At 51.5% G+C, this 20,630-nt stretch overlaps 1 protein-coding gene across 2 annotated transcripts in view; it reads left to right on the top strand.

The window, feature by feature from the left end:
• Positions 1-3,557: 3,557 nt before the first annotated feature.
• Positions 3,558-20,630, top strand: part of POC1A (POC1 centriolar protein A) — a 67,285-nt gene continuing 50,212 nt past the window's right edge. Inside the window, exons 1-7 of one of the 2 annotated variants that reach the window (XM_041760519.1) lie at positions 3,558-3,848; positions 6,587-6,671; positions 7,619-7,790; positions 8,193-8,372; positions 9,600-9,707; positions 10,619-10,734; positions 18,240-18,373. In XM_041760519.1, coding sequence (XP_041616453.1) covers positions 3,831-3,848; positions 6,587-6,671; positions 7,619-7,790; positions 8,193-8,372; positions 9,600-9,707; positions 10,619-10,734; positions 18,240-18,373 — 813 coding nt within the window. In that variant the 5' untranslated portion in view covers positions 3,558-3,830. The remainder of the gene's footprint in view (positions 3,849-6,586; positions 6,672-7,618; positions 7,791-8,192; positions 8,373-9,599; positions 9,708-10,618; positions 10,735-18,239; positions 18,374-20,630) is intronic. The other variant, XM_041760518.1, reaches the window with a different exon arrangement.

Below are 20,630 nucleotides of genomic sequence, written 5' to 3'. Positions count from 1 at the left end.
ACATTCTTATTCAAGGAACAGCAAGAAGGCTAATGTGGCCAGAGCAGAGGCAGCTAGGGGAGAAAGGTGGGAGCAGAGAGAGAGAGGTATCCGCTAGATAGTTGGAGCAGAGGAGGTATGTGATGTGACTGAGGTCATAGCAAAAAGTCAAATGCATTAAGTGGCAGCTCAATATCAAGCTTTGATATAAATTAATGGCTCATGGAATCCTTCCTCCCCCATTGGGCAGATATGTTATGATTATTTTATAGTAAAGGATGTGGAGGCTCAGAGATACAGTGTGACTCCTGCTAGATCACCCAGCTTAGAGATGGTAGGGCCTGGGCTTATCTCAAGATGTGCACATCTGCCTGCCATGCTCAGAGTTTCAAGCCCAGGCCATAATGCAGGGCTGAGTGACAGAACTAACGGGGCTTTCCAGGCACAGGTTGAGTTGGGCTATGTGGGTGGGGGTGATCCCTGCCTTTCTTCCTTCTTTCTCTGTCTCATCCTGAGATGGCACTGGTTCTGGGGCAGAGGGTCTGGGAGTGATGACAGGGGGAGAGACTCTTGCAGGGGTGTCTACCCATGGGCTTTATACCAGGATAGAAACATTCCTGCCACAAGGGGGCTTGAAAAAGAGCTCCCTTCCAGCCCCCCTCAACATGGAGGTCCCCCCAACATTAAGGCCAACAATGTTGTCTCTTCCAATATTGAGCATGCGCATCCCCAACATGAGGGACTTAGATAAAAATGGAGCCCAATCTGATGGAGGTGGCACAGGGTGGGCCTGCTCAGTCAGAAGGTGGAGGCACCAATCTTGATTTATGCAGGTTGTGTTAGTGGTGGATCTTGGCCTGTCTCTGTGGTGTTGGCAGAATGTGGTGTTGCAATATTTGGAGAATAAATGAGGAAGAGTGGGTGGGGCATGGGGCATCTCCAGCTCCTCTTCTGATGGGTAAGGATAGAAGGTAGTGGGATCTGGAAAAACTAGGGAGAGTAAAATCTTCCAGTGCTGTTACTTTGAGTGAGCTTGACATTTGAAAATCATTTTACAGAAGGGTTTCTCTCAATTCTGTTTTGTAGATTATAAGCTCCTATAGGCCAGGGGTGTTCCATAGCTAAAATTACACAAATAAAACAAAACCAAAACCAAAAACACTACCAATAATAACAATAAAAAACTCTAAGTTTAATGAATACATTTTTCCATATTTAATATTTTCCTTCCTTAAGTTTTTCACTTTAATATTTGGACAGCAGGCAAAAGAATAGCTGAATAAGTTGTGAATGTTGGTGGGAAGACTTGAAAATCATCCTTTGAACAGTGTTGAACAATTTTGGGGTGTGTGAATGATGTAATACTTGTTTTAAGGAGAACTTCAGTGCCTGAGTTAAATGAGCCTGAACATTTGTAATGCAAAAAAACAAAACAAAACAAAAATACCAATTCTATGCCAAATCACAGTGAAGATGGGATTAAATATATATCTGTTTCTTCTGTCTAGCCCCAGACTTTCCAGGCCCAAAGCAGAGACCCACTCCTCTACATGCCAGCTACCCACATGTGCCAGTTTCTGAATATGCTCTGGTTTAGAGGTCTACATAGACACCATCTTAGGACTCAGGATGCAGTGAGAAACCTCAGGGCCTGGCCAGATCCTAATCAGTATTGGAGTCTGGCCAAACTAGCCTGTCCAGGGAGATGACAGAAGGTTTCTGAATATTGCAAAACATCCGGTCCAGGTTAGTTCCAGATTGGGAAGATGCCCGGAGACAGGGTAGAAGGTCTGGACAAGGACAGCCTGGACTTTCTGACAGCATAAAGTGAGCAGGGATGGCCTCTGGTGGCCAAGCCCTTAGGATGTCTCCTTTTTATTTTATTTTGTTTTTAATTTTAATTTCAGTATAGTTAGCATACAGAGTTATAGGAGTTTCAGGTGTATGCTATAGTGATTCAACAGTTTTATACATTATCAGAGTTCATCATGGTAAGTGTACTCTCAATCCCCTTTACCTATTTCATCCATCTCCCCACCACCTCCTCTCAGGTAACGATCAGTTTGTTCTCTATATAGTTAAGAATCTGTTTTTTGGGTTGTCTCTTTTTTTCTTGGTTCATTTATTTTGTTTCTTAAATTCCACATATGAGTGAGCTCATATGGTATTTGTCTTTCTCTGGCTTACTTCACCTAACATTATACTCCTTAGATTCATTCATTCAAAACTATGTTGTGGCAAATGGTAAGATTTCATTCTTTTTTATGGCTGAGTAATATTTCATTATACATGTATATTATATATGTAATCTTTTTTTACCCATTCATCTACTGATGGACACTTGGGTTGCTTCCACAATTTGGCTATTGTAAATAATGCTGCAATAAACATGGAGGGGCATATATCTTTTTGAATTAGTGTTTTCCTATTCTTTGGGTAACTATCTGGTAGTGGAATTACTGGATCATATGGTAGTTCCATTTTGAATTTTTTGATAAAACTTCATAGTTTTCCACAGTGGCTGCACCGGTTTGCATTTCCATCAGCAGTGCACGAAGGTTCATTTTTTTTCTGCATCCTTGCCAACACTTGCTACCTGTGTTTTTGGTTTTAGCCATTCTGACAGTTGTGAGGTGGTATCTCATGGGTGGCTTCAATTTGCATTTCCCTGAGGATGAGTGATGTGGAGCATCTTTTCATGTGTCTGATGGCCATCTGGATGTCTTCTCTGGAGAACTGTCCATGTCTTCTGCTCACTTTTAATTGGATTATTTGAATTTTTGACGTTGAATTATAGAAGTTCCTTATACATTTTGGACACTAACCCTTTATCAGATATGTCATTTGCAAATATGTTCTCCCATTCAGTAGGTTGTCTTCCGGCTTTGCTAATTATTTTCTTTGCCCTGTAGAAGCTTTTAATTTGAGGTAGTCCAAAGAGTTTAATTTTGCTTTTGTCTCCCTTGTCTCAGGAAACGTATCTAGAAATGTCTCCTCTTTTAAACATGTAACTTATAACAGCTTCTCAGGACTGAGGGGTCTGAGAGGACCAGGCTGCCTCACACTCCCTTGTATTACAAATGGGTAAACTAAGGTGCGAGCAGAGGTGCTTCCCTACCCCCGCCCCAAGGTCACAGAAGGAAGCAGGACAATAACAGATTAGAACCTAGATTTCTCCACCCGTAGGTGTAATTCCAAGTGACTACCGCTCTTTTAAATGGACACTTGTTTTAAATTAGGAAGAGTGAACCATTTAAAGACTCTCTGATGGGCGACTAATTGGCTCTTAAGGTATTGGGCGAACACCCGGTTTCAAGGGCCCTTTAAGAGAACACGTATACAATGACCCACGTGTCCTGCACTTCCGGGATCCTTGAAGTCTTTCCTACCGGTGGTTAATCCCCCGCCCGCCCTCAAGGTATCTCGGGAAAAGTAGTTCCACTTTCCTGCGGACACAAGGTGGCGGCCGTCTTGAAACTGCATTTCCCAGAAGGCTTTGCTCGCCGCCTCGTAAACCGGGCTACGGGCCGGCGGAGTGAACCCCTCATCCTGTTTTTTTTTTTTTTAATTTCCCAGGGGATTAGTGACAGTGGGCAGAGACCTCTGGCGGCAGCCTCCGTGGGCTGCTTGGCCTGGTGGAGCTGCGCGCCGAGGCTTTGAAACAGATCACACCGCGCTGCTTCCGGCCGGGAGACAGAAAGCTGAGGCGCTGCGTCTCCTTTAACCGCCGTGGGCGGGGCGTGGCGACGCGACCCGCGTTGCTATTGGCGGCGGTTGGGGGGCGCGGAAACTGAACGGGCCGCAACGGCCTACGCCGCCTTCTCCGGCGCCTTGGGCGCCCCCGGCCCGCCATGGCTGCGCCTTGCCCTGTAAGTGCCTGCCGGCGGTCTCCCCGCGGGGTGGGCGCCTGGCCGGGGCGATGGCTGCGAGGGGAGCACGTGGGACGCCGGGTTCCGAGCCGGTCTTCCCCAGCCCCGGGGTACCGTCTGTGCTGGGGGCGCTGGGTCGGGAAGCCTAGTGGGCACCTCCTGGAGCCAGAGCCTCTGCCGGCCACCGGGCGGACCAGCCAGTCCCTGCTCCTAGGGTTTGCATCCTCGCGGAGGAGACGGTAGTACTAGTGTGTTCCGACGGGAGGTCGGGCCAGAGGCCAGCGTCGGGCCTCCCTGGCCTCAGCCTGGCGGTCCTGAGCAGTGGGAGGCTGGGTGGGGGCGTGGTGAGCGTCCACCTTGCTCCGACGGGACAGCGCAGGTCCGCAGTGTGATCTGGGCCTGGCGCCCTGAGTTCCAGGTTCCTCCAGAGGGAAGCACTCCAACCCCCCCTCCTTTTTTTTTTTTATCCTGAGAGAGTGTTTAAACAGGTCTCGCCTTTGGGCAGTGTCGAGAGTCAGAAAGACTGGGTGGTGCCTGCTGGCACCCTTAGGCGTGTGGGGACTCGAGCAGAGGGCCAAAATGTAGGCTTTTTGACCCCTAATCTAGGGCCCTTCCCATAAGTCCCTCCCCACTTGCTTCGAAATATCAACCACCTCTGGGGTGAGGAGGTGAAAGGGTGTTGGGAGGTTTCAGGGGCCGCCTGGTCAGAGGTGGATCTGAACTCGCTTCTGCCCACTGAGCCTAGAGGTGGGCATTATCTTCTCCCAAGAGGTTCAGGGGAGGCAGTTGCTGCTCTCTTGGGGGCCCTCCCTCAGTCGCCACTCCCTTTTTGTTGAAAGGGGCACTTAGGCAGGTGTGTTGGGGGTGGAGCTGGGCGCAGGGCCATGGGGGCCTTTGTTCTGGTTACAGCTCTCTAGGGTGGCAATGGACTTGCTCTGCCTCCAAGGACTTTTTTTCTTTTTTTTTTTTCCCAAGAGGAGGTTTGCTGGGCTCCCTGGTCTGCCCAAAATGCTTCTTTGGGGTTTCCGATATTTGGGATAGGGGAAGATGTTTGCATGGCAGGGCTATAACTCTCCCAAGTGCCAAGACAAGCTGCTGTTGGGTGGAGAGAGTCTCTGGAATGTTTTCTCCATGTCTTACTAAGCAGTGTCCTGAACTACTGCTACCTTGACGTAGGGCGGAGTGGAGACGATGGCCCTGGCCCTTGGGGCCTGTCCAGGGTGACCTCTAGGTTCATTGGCCAGTCCACAGTGAGATTGAGGGTACGGAATCTGATTCCTGAGATGGGGGTTGCTGAAAGACCCCCCATTTTCTCTTCTTGATTCTTTTAGAAAAATTGCTTTGTTGAAATATTCAAATACCATAAAACCCTTCTAAGGTGGTAAGATTCATCGCTGTTTAGTACATTCATTCACAGTGTTGTGCGACGATCATCACACTCTAATTCCAGAATGTTTTTGTCACCCCAAAGAGAGACCTGTACCCACTAAACAGTCACTCCCCCTCGCCTCACTAATTTCTTCTGTAGATTTGCCTATTTTGGACATTTCATATACGTGGAATCAGACAAAGTGTGGCCTTTTATATCTGCCATCTTTCACTTCCCATGTTTTCCAGGTTCATCCATGTTGTAGCATGTGTTAGTACTTCCTTTTTTACTGCTGAATAGTATTCCGTTGTATGAAGAGACCACATTTTGTTTATCTATTCATCTGTTAATGAACATTTAGGTCTGTCCAGTTTTTGGCTATTGTGAATAATATTGCTATGAATGCTTGTGTACAAGTATTTGTGTGAACATGCTTTCAGTTCTTTGGGGCATTTACCCAGAATTACTGGGTCATTTGATAACTCTTTTTGAGGAACAGTAAACTTTTTTTCTATAGCAACTATTTTTTCATTTTTTTGGTTAAGATTGTTTTGTCTAGGGATCCCTGGGTGGCGCAGCGGTTTGGCGCCTGCCTTTGGCCCAGGGCGCGATCCTGGAGACCCGGGATCGAATCCCACGTCGGGCTCCCGGTGCATGGAGCCTGCTTCTCCCTCTGCCTGTGTCTCTGCCTCTCTCTCTATCTCTCTGTGACTATCATAAATTAAAAAAAAAAAAAAGATTGTTTTGTCTATTCTGGCTGTCTCACATTTTTATTTAATTTTAAGATCAGCTTGTCAATTTCTGGCACCTAAAATTTTGATAGGGACTGTTGAATCTGTAGATCAATTTAGGGAGTAGCACATTTTAACAAAATTGCTTTCCATACTTTGAGCATGGATATTTTTCTATTTACCTGGGTCTTCTAAATTTTCTTTCAAAGGTGTTTTATAGTTTTCACTGTATAAGCCTTCACTTTTTTTGTTAAAATTTTTTTAAGATTTTATTTTTAAGTAACCTCTATACCCAACTTGAGACTCAAACTCACAGCCCCAAGATCAAGAGTCATATGCTCTACTGACTGAGCCTATTCTTATATGTCATAAATGGAATTGTTATCATTCTTCAGATTTGTATTTTTGCACATCAGCAATAAACATAGATTTTTATATATTGATCTTGTATCGTGCAGCCTTGCTTAACTAGTTTATTCTAATAGTTTTCTAATAGTGGATGATTCCTTAGGATTTTCTATATACAAGATCAGCATTGAGTCTTGAACAGCCTCTTGGCTGTTTTAGGAAGAGTCTTGGCCCTGGGTAAGCCTCTTTTTTACCCAGGTTTCACACATTTGACCCTGGCTCTTCCACAGGAGGACCCCTCACTGGAGAGGCACTTTAAGGGCCACCGAGATGCAATTACCTCTGTGGACTTCAGTCTCAACACGAAGCAGCTGGGTAAGAGGAAACATCTTTTCCTAAGCACTAGATTATGAGCTGAGAAGGCTGAGTCTTTACCTGAGAGGGGCGGTGTCGGAGGAGTAGGGCACAGTGAAGGCCCAGGTGCCTTGTCTAGACCTGCATCTTGCTTCAGCTGACCAGCTGTCTGGGTGCTGGGCTTTGTGAACTCCATTCTATATACGGAGTGTGAGACTCCAGAGAGTTCGGGGCCTTGCCAAGGGCACGTAGCCTTGGAGAGTAGGCCCAGGGTCTGATTTTTTTCACTGCATATACCCCAGCCATCTGTTGGGTCTGGCTGGTGGAATGTCTCTAAACAGTGGCTCCTTTTTCTTGGGTCGTCCATTCTGTTGTCCACAGCAATATGGGAACATCTAGTTAAAGGGTGAGAAGGATGAAGAGCAGAGCTGGGTACTCCCCTCCTGCCGCTCTTGTTCAGCAGCTGAGTGATGTGGCTCCTTGGTCTCTTGGGGGCTGTCATGGCTGCAGCTTTCTTTTTTCTGTGGACAAGGCTCTCCCTTTATTCCCATGGTCAGGGTCCCCTGCCAGAGGTTGCGGGTCACTGTAGATTAAGAGCAAACTGGTCATTTGATCTGTCTTGGGGATTTCTAGGTTTCTGATTGACTTGGGCCTTCTCAATGGTAAGAGGTCCATTGGGTTGTCTGGGAGGACTTGTTTTCTAGTGCCCTTAGGGTACGACTGGGGGGGAGCCCCACGGGGGATGAGTTTTCTCAGAGGCCTGCTGGGTTGCAGAAATGTGAAGGGCATCTCTTGGTCTGGCTCCCATGTGGGCCTGCTGCATGGAGAGCTGACAGCCCGTTGATTCTCCAAATCCCAGCTCAGCAGTTGCTGGAAGTGTGGTCTGTCTCCTGTCTCCCTACCCTGTCATCCTGCTGGAGGATCAAGGCCCTCTAGAGCTGAGGGTTACAGCATCCCTACTTTCTCAGCCAGTGGCTCCATGGACTCATGCCTCATGGTCTGGCACATGAAGCCCCAGTCACGCGCCTACCGCTTTGCGGGCCACAAGGATGCTGTCACCTGTGTGAACTTCTCCCCTTCGGGACACCTGCTTGCCTCAGGCTCCCGAGACAAGACTGTCCGGATCTGGATACCCAATGTGTGAGTTACAGACTTTGAAGGGCTTGTCTGAGCCTGGGGACCGGGTGCCAGAGCTGTCCACACTCAGGTCCCCATGCTGGCTCGGTACTTGTCACAGTGGGACATCTACCCTACTTCTGAAGAGGTGCCATCAGAAGCTGGGGCTCCAGTTAGGCCCCTCCCATTAGAGTTAGCAGCAGGGATTCTGGGCTTACCCCAGCCATCCTGGAAGGGATCCCATCTGATGCTGATGTGAGCAGGGTGAGTGGTGCGGTTCTGGCCTTCCTTGAGGGAGACTGGTGTGTGGGCCTGCACTGACATTGGGAGAGGCTTCTGAGGGAGGGGTGGGGAGAACTTTGAGGTGCTCACGGACCTTCCCGTCACTGTTACGGGTTTTCTGAGTTGGAATACCCATCCCTGCAGCAAAGGCGAGTCTACCGTGTTTCGTGCACACACAGCCACAGTGAGGAGCGTCCACTTCTGCAGTGATGGCCAGTCTCTTGTGACGGCCTCTGACGACAAAACAGTTAAGGTGTGGTCAACTCATCGCCAGAAATTCCTGTTCTCCCTAAGCCAGCACATCAACTGGGTACGCTGCGCCAGGTGAGCATCATCCTGCCCTAAGACCTTTGGAGGGACCTGGGGTTTGAGAGGCACTGAGGCGCTGCCAAGTTCCAGTATTGTGACCTTGGGCAAACTAGCTACTCTTTTTTTCTTCCTGAGCCTCAGCTTCCTTACCTGTAAAATGGGAACAAAGAAATTGTTACATTGTGAATTATTGAGGAGCTTCTAGCTCACATTTAACAAGTAAATTAGTTCATTGCCAGCCATGATTGAGCCCTTGACATCCGGGCTGATGTGGCCTAAAGCAAGTTAGCAGGGATTATTGAGGAGCAATAGCAACACAATGGTATTGCTACTACCACTATACGATTTCTTTGCACTTTTCATGGCAGCCCGGCAAGGTAGGGGTATCATTCCCATTTTGCAGATGAAGACACTGAGGTTCAGAACAGTGCAGTATCTTGCCTCTGGGTGCATGCTGGGTTAGTGGCAGAGCTGAGGTTGGAATCTGAATCTGCCTCTGAGAAGTTGACTTTGCTTGAGCTGCCAGTTGGGAGTTGAGGCTTCTGAGGAGGCTGCTCTGGAGGCTGGCTCTCCCTTTGGTGTGGTGGGGACAGTGCTGTGGTGATGGGGGCCAGGTGACTAAAGGATGATGTGGCTCCTTTCAGCTATTCTGATCCTTTCAGCAGAGATCTCCGTGCTCTGGAGGAAGAGGTTGGGAGGTCTGCGGACACTGGGAAACCATGGTAGTCAGAGGTCGGGAACTGTTGTGGCATTCTCCTGGGGACCCCATGCAAGTTACTTGTTCTTCAGGCCATCTTTGTCCTGGGAGGTCCCGGATTGCTCAGAGAGACCTCACCATTAGGCTTCTGAGAACAGGAGGGACCAGGCCAGCAGACAAGTATCGAGCCTATGCCAGCTTTTGGTGATGGGTCCCAAGGACCTCCACACATTTTTGTTGGTAGGTTGTTCTCAGAGTCAAATGTTGGCTCTGGGGACCTGGGAACAGGGTAACGATGCTGATGGTGGGCTTTGGGCCACCTTCACTCTGATAGCATCAGCAGTCAGTACACAAGTTGCCACGTGCAGTGCTGGGGGCTTCGTGCACAGGAGGCTGCTCCCTGCTTACCACAAGGTAGGTACCATTCTTAGCTATCTCACAGAGGGAAAGCCACTTGCCCAGGATCACTCAGGGTCAGAGCAGTGCGTGTAGCTTTGGCTGGTTCTGGGATGGTGGTGGTGTGACTTGTGCTTTGCCTGGTTCAGGTTCTCCCCTGACGGGCGGCTCATCGTGTCTGCCAGTGATGATAAGACTGTAAAGCTGTGGGACAAGACTAGCCGGGAGTGTGTCCACTCTTACTGTGAGCATGGTGGGTAAGTCACAGTGCCTGTCCTCTAACTGCAGGTGCTCATGAAAAGCATGGACTTGGCACCCAAGGACCCCCCAGAGAGGTGGGGCCACATCTCTGCTGCTCTCTGCCTCTGAATTTTTTCCTATGTGACTGGAAGGTTCAGCCTCATCCCCATCTCCACAAATAATGAATGCTTAACCTCAAGACATGATTCTTGGGGGCCTTTCTATTCCCTTCACTTAATGGTTCTCAGATTGTGACTTGTCTATGCAAAAGAAGGTGACCCAGACTCCCCAAAATCATGTTAGTGTATTACCTATGACGATGGGTTTATAAATGAAAGGCTTGTCAGGTTCTTGCAAGTACTTGGTGGCTGTTCACACTGTGCTGCATCATCAGGAGAGGGAGGAGCCTGCATTAGAGCAGGGCCTCACCTGTTCTGATCTCCTCAATGAACCTCAACTTCTGCTCTCCTCAGGTAGGCGGGAGCCCCAGGGAAAGGCGTCTCCTAAGAGCTGGCCATGGTGCCAGCCTGGGTGTCACCCTTGGCCTATCTCCTGCAGATGGGTCAACCAGTGGCCTTGGGGTCCCACTGGCCCTTTGGGGCCAGGCCTCATCGCTTTGATGAGGGCCCTTGCTCTGACTCTGAACAGCCTGAGCTGTCAGCTGTCGTTTAGGCTGAAGACCCCTTTCTCTACTTGTATTTAGAGGTGGACGCTGGGATTCGGTCCCTGATGAGTCCACCTCCGGTCACTGTTAGCCACTGTTTTTGCCCTCTCCCTGCTGTCCCTTGGCCACCTGGTAAAGAAAAAGGGCAGAAGGGAGATATTCTGGGTTTGGGGAACAGCTTGAGCAGATGTGCAGGGATGGGAATGGGGGGTCTGTTCTGGGCCAGGACAGTCCTACAGCATGTGGCGGCCCCTGCCTTTCCAGCTTTGTCACCTACGTGGACTTCCACCCCAGTGGCACGTGCATCGCTGCTGCCAGCATGGACAACACAGTGAAGGTGTGGGACGTGCGGACGCACCGCCTCTTGCAGCACTACCAGCGTGAGTGTCCCTGAGCAGCCACAGCATGACGGTGCAGAACCTGGCGTCAGGCTTGTGGCCATCATGCTGAAGCAGGCCTGAGGACGGCCCTGGTCAGTGGGGAGGAGTCCTGGGCCCATTGGGATCTCCAGGAGTCAACTCAGGTTGGAGACCAGAATCAGGAAGCAGCCCTGGGGCCATGTCCCCTGAGAATTTTAGCCCTCGGAGGGCAGAACAGCGAGCAGTCAACATAGGCCATCTTAGGCTCCTGCTGGGAGGTAGGGTAGGGACGGACCGGGTGTGATTAGGGTGAGCTGGAAGGTGCTGGAGTGTGGAACTTGAGAGCAGGTGTGACTGGGCAGGGCTGTGAGTCACCTCGGCCGTGGGGATGGGGAAAGGAAAGGAAGGTGGTGAGCAGCCACAGGAGGAACTAGGAGTGGGGCCAGGGGCAATATGGTGGGCAGGCCTGTGGGCCTGGGGCTAAGACCAGGTTGGGGTAGAGCTGGAGTTGTTGGAAAAACTGTGCTTATTGTCTTGGGACTAGATTTAAAGTCCATGGGCTACATCCAGAATTCACCCCTGAAATGGAAAGGATGCGTCTGGACAAAGGTGTTGGGCTTGGGGTTCAGCTTTCCCTTGCATCCCCTCCTAGCCGATTCTCAGCTGTTGAGGACAGCACTTCCTTGAGGTAACTGAGGCTAGCAGACCTCCCATGTTGAGGGAGAGGCTCTTGGTCTTAGAAAGCATATGGCGGAGGGTGGGCTTTGCAACCAGCCTCAGTATTTGGAGTTGTGGGACGTTGGGCAGGGCATTTGACTCCTTTGGGCCCCCTGGGACAGTGATAGGGCCTCCTTCACAGATGGTGTTGGGAGAGTAATGAGTTAGTCTCTGCCAAGAACTTAGAGAGTGCCAGGCACAAAACAGGAACCAAGTAAGGGGTTCAGATGCTGGTGTTGCCAAGTCTGGGTCCGGGAGATCCTGGAGTAGGGAGTCTGGCCTGCATTGCCCTACACCACCACCAGGTGGCAGAGGCTAGCCACTCTTCCTTAACAGAAAGCCCTGGGGCTTGTAGCTGCAGCTGTTGCAGACAGACCTTCTAGAACAGAGTAGCTATGGGGTCTACCCTCTATTTGGAAACCACAGCTTTCCTTCCCTCCTTCAGGCTTAGAGGCCTCTCTTCTCTGGGCCAGGCCTGGGTTGGAGATGGCGCACATCTGCAACGGTTGACTGGGGGAGGGTTGGCAGGTATGGAGGAGTGCCCGGGCGGGAAGGTGCCTCTGAGTGTGGAGTCAGGAGTATTGGGAGGGGGAGGTGACAAGGCCAGGCAGGTTAGGAGTATAGGCTGTTTCCTGTCTGTAAAAGGTGATAATAGTACCTCATGGGATTTGTGAAGATGTGTTGGGGGAGTCTACATGATGATTATAATACAGTACTAGAAATGTGGTTAATACCACATAAATCTTTTTCTTCTAATTTGTATTATTATTATTTTTTTCATCACATAAGTCTTGACACTGAGGGGAGAGGATCTCTAGGTGACCACGGGAGAGTCCAGCCTCACCTCTGATGGATCAGGAGCATGGGTCTGGGTTTGTGGCATGCACCAGTAGGAATCCATTGGGGAGGGCGTTGAATGCCATACTCTGGCCCATGGTCCAAAAGATGCAGCCTGGCTGGCAGTGCTGGGACTGGTCCCATTGCTCGAAGAGCAAAGGTATGTCTGAAAGGACATACAGAGCCTGCCTGGGTGGGAAACTGGTGTGCTTGGGCGACGGGTGGGTGGGCTACTTATGCCCCATGTCTGAGTGAGAGCAGGGCATCCAAGTAGGGCAGGGATCAGGTCCAAGGGATAGGTTTTGGAGATTGAGAGAGTCAGTAGGTGACACTACGGGTTGAGGGCCCAGCTGGGCCCAGAAATCTGGGCCTTGAGAAGGGCTGAGGCCATATCATGGATCCCTATGATTGAGGGGCCATGGAGGGAAAGGTCCACAAAGCAGCCAGAGGGGGGATGGAAAAGGGCTGAGGGGGCAGGACCAGAGGCATAAAGAAAAGCAGAGTCTCCTGAAGAGGGTGGTCAGGAGGTAGAGTGATACAGAGCAGTTGAGAAGGGTGGCAGGTGCTGGAGAGAGGTCCCTGGAGTTCTTGAGGGGGCAGGCTTGGCTGTGAGTGGGCCGGGGAGTCAGTGACTGGCGGGGCTGGGGATGTGGTGAGGGGGCTCAGGTGGCATCAGGAGCCAAATCCTGAGAGGACCCGGGGTACATGAGGCTTACAGGCTCTCTGCAGAGAGATTTCAGTGTGTTTTTGCTATTGTCCTTTGCTCTTATGACAGACCTACTCTGTCTTGTTCCTAAGTCACCTGAATATATATCAGAGGCCTTGAGTGGCTTGGAGTACCCTGTAAACAACTGAGTTTCCTTAGCTCCCTGCCCAATACATGGTGCACAGGGCAGCAAACTCATCCCACTGCCTCTAAACTCACCCTCTGGAGCTCAAGGAGAGCCACGTGGATCTGAGGATGCTGTTGGGGGACATACCCCTCACCCTTTATGCTGCTTGAGGGACCTGGCCAGGTCTGCTCAGGTCTACTGGCACCTCTTAGGAGCTGCGTGGCCGAACCTTCGATCTTAGAGGCTCTCACTAGCCCCTTAGTAGCAGCTGCTCCCTCATCCTCAGGGGTACAGGGGCATCTCTTTGGAGGCTGATTCTCCAGGAAGGACTCCTGGCACTCTGACAGCAGACACTTGAGCTGAGCTGTTTTTCACCCCTGATCCCTAGGAAACCCAGAGGAACGTTTTTAAGAACACAGACATCCCCTATCTCCCTTGGTGACTCTGGATGAGTACCAGGCACTCCTGGGTGGGCCTTGGGCACATGAGGTTGTTGGGCTTTTCCAAGACCTTTTGATTCTTGATGCTACAGTGTGTGGTCAGCATTCCCAGCCCGCCTGTGTCCAGCTGCCCCAGGGTTGTGCCTCGTGGAGGATACTTCCTGTCCCGTGCTGGGTTGTTGGAAGTTAATTTGGGCAACAGCAGGCAGCTGGTACCGTTTGTCTCAGGCAAGGAGTTTCTTGGCTCTGGTCTGTCACTGTGGGGAGCAATTCTGGTTTCCCAATTCAGCAAGGAGACGGTGGGGCTGTTGGAGCCCTGGGAGTGCCGGTCCCCACGGAGGTGGGTTAGGCTCCATATGCTCTGAGCCCACAGTAAGGCTGTTCACACATCTGAGCAGCAACCCCCATCCGGAACCCATAATGTGGTTTGCAGCTTATAGGCACGTGCAGGTCCGCTATCTAGAGAGGGGCCCAGGTGGATAGCAGGGCAGCGTTACTCCCCATTTCACAGATGGGGAATTTGAGGCTTGCCCATGGCTACATGGCTGAGAGGCTGGGAATCTGAGTCTCCAACTGAAGGCCTCCGAGTGTGGTGTTCTGTCCGCCACCCCATGCTTGGTTCCTTACACCATGTTGATTCTAGTCATTTATTTCCTGAGGCCCCTGGAAGGGCTTGGCTCAGCCCTCTCCAGAAATTCTAGTTAGAACTCAAGAGTCCCAGGTTCTCTGTCCACTGGTTCTTAACACACTCCTCCGCCCTACCCCAGATATGGTCAGGGAGGGTGGTTCTTTTTAAGGATTTTATTTATTTGAGAGAACGAGCATGCACACACACATGAGTTGGGGAGAGGGACAGAGGAAGAGGGACAAGCAGACTTCCAGGGAGCCGGGCTTGGGGCTTGATCCCAGGATCCTGGGATTATGACCTGAACTGAAGACAGATGCTTAACAAACTGAGCCACCCAGGCACCCCAGTCATGGATGATTTTAAGGCAGCTGTGCAGTCTGTGGGATGGACCTGTATCTTTTGCTTGACGTTTTGAGACCAAAAGGTTTGGTCAGGAGGCAGTGTACTCTCCCACCTGATCTGGCCAACTCATTGGCTCTTTCCCGCCATCCCTAAGTGGCATTTATGTGACGTTCACAAAGAGGAGCATTTTGAGCATCCTTCCCGGCTGCTATCAGAGCACCTTCATGTATGAACCCATAGTTCCTCATAAACCCAAAGTCACTGGTAATGCCAGTTGCATGTTATGAAGAGTCACCCTAGGTGAAGTGAACTAAGCCCTTTGTGTTGAGGGTGGGGTGGGGCTTGGCCTCGTGTGACTGCCTTAGAAAGGGACCTCCTATGTAGGTACCTGGGGGTTCTCTGGGCCCCTTGGTCAGTTTGGAGCCCGCTGGGCAATGGGCTAGGTTTGCTGAAGGCTTGTACCTACAGACCTCTGTGGGGCAGAGCGGATTGTGGGTACCTAGGACTCTCCTTAAGCCACATGCTGCCTACAAGCTATGGCCAGTTCCCAGTGCTTAGGGGCAGGGTCTGCAGTGGCCTCAGTCCCAACCTCTCTGGGCTCCTGGTGACCTGTAGAATCTTGAGAGTGTATCTCTGACCTTGAGCTGGAGTCTCTTTGGGGAATAAGAGCCAGGAGCCCACAGCTGTGCCCGAATGGCACTCTGCCATCAGTTGACACCATTAACTGCCATGGAAGCAAGAAGAGGGCCTGCAACTTTGGGCTTGATGAAAAGTGGATTGTTTCTGCATAGTCACTGCTTAGGCCTTTATGGCTGAGCCTCCCTGGGGGGCTGTCATGCAGGGATGATTCTTAGGATGAAGTCTCCCTAGAACGTGTTTCCCACCTCTGTAGAGCTAGAGAGGCTGCTCCAGGCTGGTGGGGCCGGTGGGTGAGGCAGGAGAATGAGTAGGGAAAGGTAATAGGTCCTGGTGTCTAGTACATCCTCATCCCCCAAGCTGAGCCCTCTTCTGGAGTAAATGGTTCCAGATGTTTCTACCCTAGCTAGGAGGCCTTTGATATTTCTGCCATTTATAGTGGAGCAAGGCTTTTGGTGCCTTTCCTCTGTGGGGAGATTCCCTCCTGGGGTAGACTCGCCTAGGTGGGAGGTCCTGGTGTAATGTCCGCATCCTGACTCTGCCACCCTGCTGGTGCCGGGAAGCCCTGGGCTCCCTGAGCTTGCCCTCCCGTGACCCACCCTCCTGCCCTGACTGCTCCTCTGCCAGCTTTGTCTCAGGTGGGGTGGGGTGGCATTCATTCCAGTACCGGCTTCCAAGGGCTGCAGAAACAAGAATAGAGCACCCTTCTCCAGCTCAGGGAGGGAGATGTGCCAGGAGCAGCATTTGAAGAGGTCCAGAGGGAGATGGGGCATGGGGAGGTAGACACAGGGCAGGCTGCCTCTCAGCTGTCTTGCCGTGGGGCTGAGAGGTCGAGGATGGTGGGGCTCCCCTGGGGAGAATCTCACAGGATTTGGGCCCAGCTCCCACCCCACTTCACTGCCAGTGTGAACCAGCAATCTGGAGAGAATAGCTGGCCCCTCGGGAGCGCCAGGGCGCTAGCTCTTTGCCTGTAGATTCATGACCTACAGCGCTGGCAGGAGAATGCTGAGCCAGACTGGGCTCCCACCTCCCTGGACATGACTCACTCTTCTTAGGAGGGGGAAGGATTCACTTTTTATCATTCACCCAGTTGTGTAATCACAGTGACTGTATTCTGATGGTTAAAAAAAAAAATCTGGAAGTATGCAGAGTAAAAATTAGAAGTCTGCGTATTCCTATCCTCCCCAGAGGATGCTGTAGAAGGTCTCTATCTGGAGCTCTGTCCACTCTGTGCGTGTGTGTGCGCGCGCGCATGCTCTTCCACTTGTGGAATTAATTATTTTATTAATTTTAAGTAAATAAATTAATTAAACAATTAAATATATTATTAATAACCACTCTGTGTTATTAATGTTCTTTCTGCTACTGCTTGTGGCTGGTGCTTGTTCAGTTCCTGAGGGTGTCAGCTGGGGCTGTATTCTTTTGCTTTCCATGCCCAGATCTTGGTAAACACTGAGGATGCTGACCTCCCTCCCACCACAGCCTGGAGTATGGGGAGTGTGTTGGGCTATGAGGCTCTGTGGAGACCCCGTGAGCCCTCTGTAGGTTGGCTCCTGGAGTTCTAGTGCTTGGAGAGTATTCACACATAAATATTGGGTTATGTAAAGCCCAGGCTGTCTCCCCTGTGTGCTTGGGAACATGTACCCACACTCCCCAGGCATATTGGCACATCAGCTGGGCTGGTGTCTGAGGGGCTCACTGTCCCCCTGTGGGCTCTGCTGAAGGCTGGCTTGTGGTGGATGTGTTTACTGGCTTAGCAATGGTTCTTGCAGCCTCTCAGTGCCAGGATGAGGGGTTGGTTTTAGAATTTGTCTTTCTGTTTGTAGCACTTCTGACTTGGCGAGCCATGGTTATCTCATGGAGTCCTGGAGTCCTCCACCCAGCCTGTGGTAGGGGGGATGAAGGCACCAAGGTCTTCTTTAGCAGCTGCTTTAAGAAGCTGCGATGTAGCTTGTCCTCATATTATCCCTATGTAGCCTGCCTGGGCCCACCTCACCCATTCACCAACCGCTTTCTGAACCCTGCACAGTGTCAGGACTGAGCCATGAGAAGACCCAACATGGCCCCATGTGCCTGATAGCACATTGTCTTGTGGGGATCCTGGTCATGAATCAAATAGATACACATAAACATTATACACTGTGGTGAAGAGTGTACCCACCGGAGACACATGGTGCTTCAGGAGGACAATTCGAGGGGGTGGCCTCAATGAGGTCAGGAGGCTTCCCTGAGCAGGTGACCGAGTGGTGAGCTTCAGGGTCAGGGGAAGAAGTTTCCCAGGTCCATGCAGAATAGCTGGGCTGCTGACAGGGTAGGTTTGGCTGGATCTTGCAGAGTAAGGGACACCAGGATGTATGGTGGAGCTTAGGCCAGGCCACTGGGGAAAAGAAAGTCACGGCTGAGGTTGAGCTGTTGAGAGGGTAAAGTGGTGGGATCTGGAAGCTCTGTTGTGACACCTGTGGCAGCAGAGAGGCACATCTGAGGGCTCCCTCTGTACAGAGGCCTCACAGGCAAGGTTCCTCCCTACAGCGCCCCTAAGAGCAGGAGAAGCTGGCACAAAGAGTTAGGATGCTTGTTCAAGGTCCTTGAGGGACCTTGAGGGAGGTGAGGGAGAGTAGGGAGGCTGGGATTGGAACCCAGGCCTGACTGGCTCCTGAAAGTGTCTTACCGTCTGCCCGCCTGCCCCACTCACATACTCTCATGGGCAGGGGCATTATACGGGCACCTTAGGGATTGTCTTCCATCTGGTTTCCCCTAAGTAGCAGTATGACAGACAAATTGTGCGTTATGTTTGAGTACTCCATTCTGCTCCAGCTTGATCGCTCCGTGTGGTGGGAGAGGTAGAGGAATCACCTGATGCCTCTGGCCTTGTCACATGGGCTCCCGCCTGCCTTTGTCTCCTGCTGCCTGTCCTCAGCTCTGGATGAATCTGTTCCTGTACTTTGGTTGTGGGGCTCCCCGTAGCTCATTGGAGCTATGGCCACCCTGGCCCAGCCTTGTGCTGAGCTTCAGTTGGCCCTAATTGCCCGTCTTCAGGCTTCAGCTGCATCCCCAGGCCTCCCAGCCAATGTCTGACTGATGTCCCTCCCCTAGTGCACAGTGCAGCAGTGAATGCCCTCTCCTTCCACCCATCTGGAAACTACCTGCTCACGGCCTCCAGCGACTCGACCCTGAAGATCCTGGACCTCATGGAGGGCCGGCTGCTCTACACACTCCATGGGCATCAGGTGAGGGCATCAGCCTGGTGCTGTGTGGTGTGGAGGGAGGAGGAGGTGCTGTCTGGAGGCCTCTACAGGGCTGGGGTTCAGCTGAGACGGCTCTTCCTTTGGAGCCTGCTGGAGACGGTTTCTATGGTCCCCTCACAGCCTGGGCAATGGGGTGAGATGCAGAACCAGTTTTGTCCCTCCCAAGACCTATGACCTCTAACAGAGTGCTGGGTCTGGTACAGAAGCTGAGAAGGGAGTGTGGGTGTTAACTTGGGGTGGGGTGGGGTGGGGTGGGGTGGGAGGGCACGCATGGGAACGTGGTTGGCACACTTCTCCTAGGGGTCTCTTGGTCCAGCAGTTGAGGAGAACCCTGGAAACCATGCCTTGAATTGGGGTCCCTTGGGGGTTTTGCAGACATCAGTGCCTTTAGAGCTAGAAACTGCAGGTGCTAAGGGGAACATCTTCCTGTGTGTGTGTGTGTTTGCAAATTCCTGGAATTGAATCAAGGGAGTAGAGGCCTTCTCTCTGATTTTTGCCAATGCAGCTGGTGGCCTGGATTCCCTGGGTGGGTGGTGACCAGGCACCAGCCCCTATGGGCAGGCCATAGTGAGGTGGGCTGCTCGCAGCACTCCCTAGCAGCTGGCCTGGGTGCTGGCCTCTCCTACCCACCCCACCCCCCATCAGGAAGTGTGCCTAAGTAGAGCAGTCATTGGAAGGTCTCTTGTTGGGACATCATTGTCACAGCCAAGTGGGCAGAGACCAGAGCTTCCAGTTCATCCCCTTCTCCACCTGCGAGCGGGAGGGAGGCAGGGTGGAGTGGGGATGGACTCTTGAGGGCTGAGTGAGGTGCTGCAGTGCTCATGAATCTTGGGCTGGCAGCAAGGTGTGAGGTGTCTAGCTAGGGCTCTGGATTCCACTGCCATCTGAGTTGGGCCCATAGGGGTCATTGGTCATGGCTTGGGTGGGACCATGGGCCTTTTCTTCTGCCTTCTTGGGACCTCTGCCCATGGTGATTGCTTGCCCTCCATGTCATGAGTCTGGAGTGCAGGACCTGTGGTCTCCTCCATACAGCAGCTAGTACATCTAGGTGTAACATTTGGCCTCTGGGCTGGGTGATTGCTGCTCTTGTTGCAGACTGTTGGGGAGCCACTTTTGTTAGTCCTTTTGGTATGTTCATTGTTCAGATTCACGTGTAACCAGTTTGGGATCTTATAACCAGGAGAGCATTAGAAAACTACATGAATGGTGCTATTTCCCCTGCTCCCCACAGAAAGAATAAGTGATATCCAGAAATATTATGCGAATAGATGCATGCCAAATGATCACCCAGGGTTTTTGGGTGTGTGTGTGTGTGTGTGTGTGTGTGTGTGAGATCTTTAAACTGCTGACTCACCTCTTAGCCTGATAACCCTTCATTATGGTGTATAAAATGCCTGTCCAAGTTCGGACCCAGCATCGAGCACATAAAGGAAACCTTTTGACATTGTTCTCCTGGAGATGTGAGACAGGAACCAAGTGAAACACGCATAGCTGCTCTTCTGCCATCGAACCTGAAAGTGTGGGAATGAAGCTGAGGGACAGCTGGCAGTTCGTCCAGCCCCATGCAGCACGCAGATGTGTCGTCCTCGTGGGCTTCCCGCTTGTGAGGTCCATTCCCTGGCCCCTCTATCCAGGAAGGTGCTCACCTGGGCTCTCTGGTGACCCGAGCACTCATGTCCTGTTCCAGGAGGTGTTTAAGTGCCCCATCAGGCCCAGGTGCCCCAGCCACTTCCTGAAGTGTGTGACTGAGCAGCCCCAGGGCTCTGGAGTGGATCATTGGTGCCCAGAGGTTCTGTCCCACGCACAAGGATGGCTGATTTGAAAGTACTTTTGATCCTGGTGCAACTGAGACCCAGGGAGTGCTGTGGAATGGTAGGGGTCCCACGCAGCTTAGGGTGGCAGAGCTGGGACAGGTATTCAAGCCTCTGCAGTTTCCACCCTACTTGCTGGTCTTGATGGACGGTTTTTGAGATATTGAGTTGTGATTACACTCTTGGTTTTAGATCACTGGTCTGTGTAGGAGGCTAGAAGGCCTTGTGGCTGCTTGTGTTCTCCCCTTGCTGCTACATGACTTCATTCTGGTCCAGCAGGAGGGAACCCAGTGAAACTTCAGTCTGGACTTGGAGGCCCTCTCTGGGACAGTCCCCAGGCAGGAGAGGGAAGAGCTGTGGGAGGGAAGGCTCCTGAGTTTTTCTGCCAAGTGGAGCACACCCCCACATGCTTCTAGTTCCATACCTGT

This window comes from Vulpes lagopus, chromosome 7 (genome assembly GCF_018345385.1).
Source record: "Vulpes lagopus strain Blue_001 chromosome 7, ASM1834538v1, whole genome shotgun sequence".
Lineage (NCBI taxonomy): Eukaryota > Metazoa > Chordata > Mammalia > Carnivora > Canidae > Vulpes > Vulpes lagopus.
The sequence above is the reverse complement of the archived record's forward strand: the minus strand, read 5'-3'. Positions and strand labels throughout refer to the sequence as shown.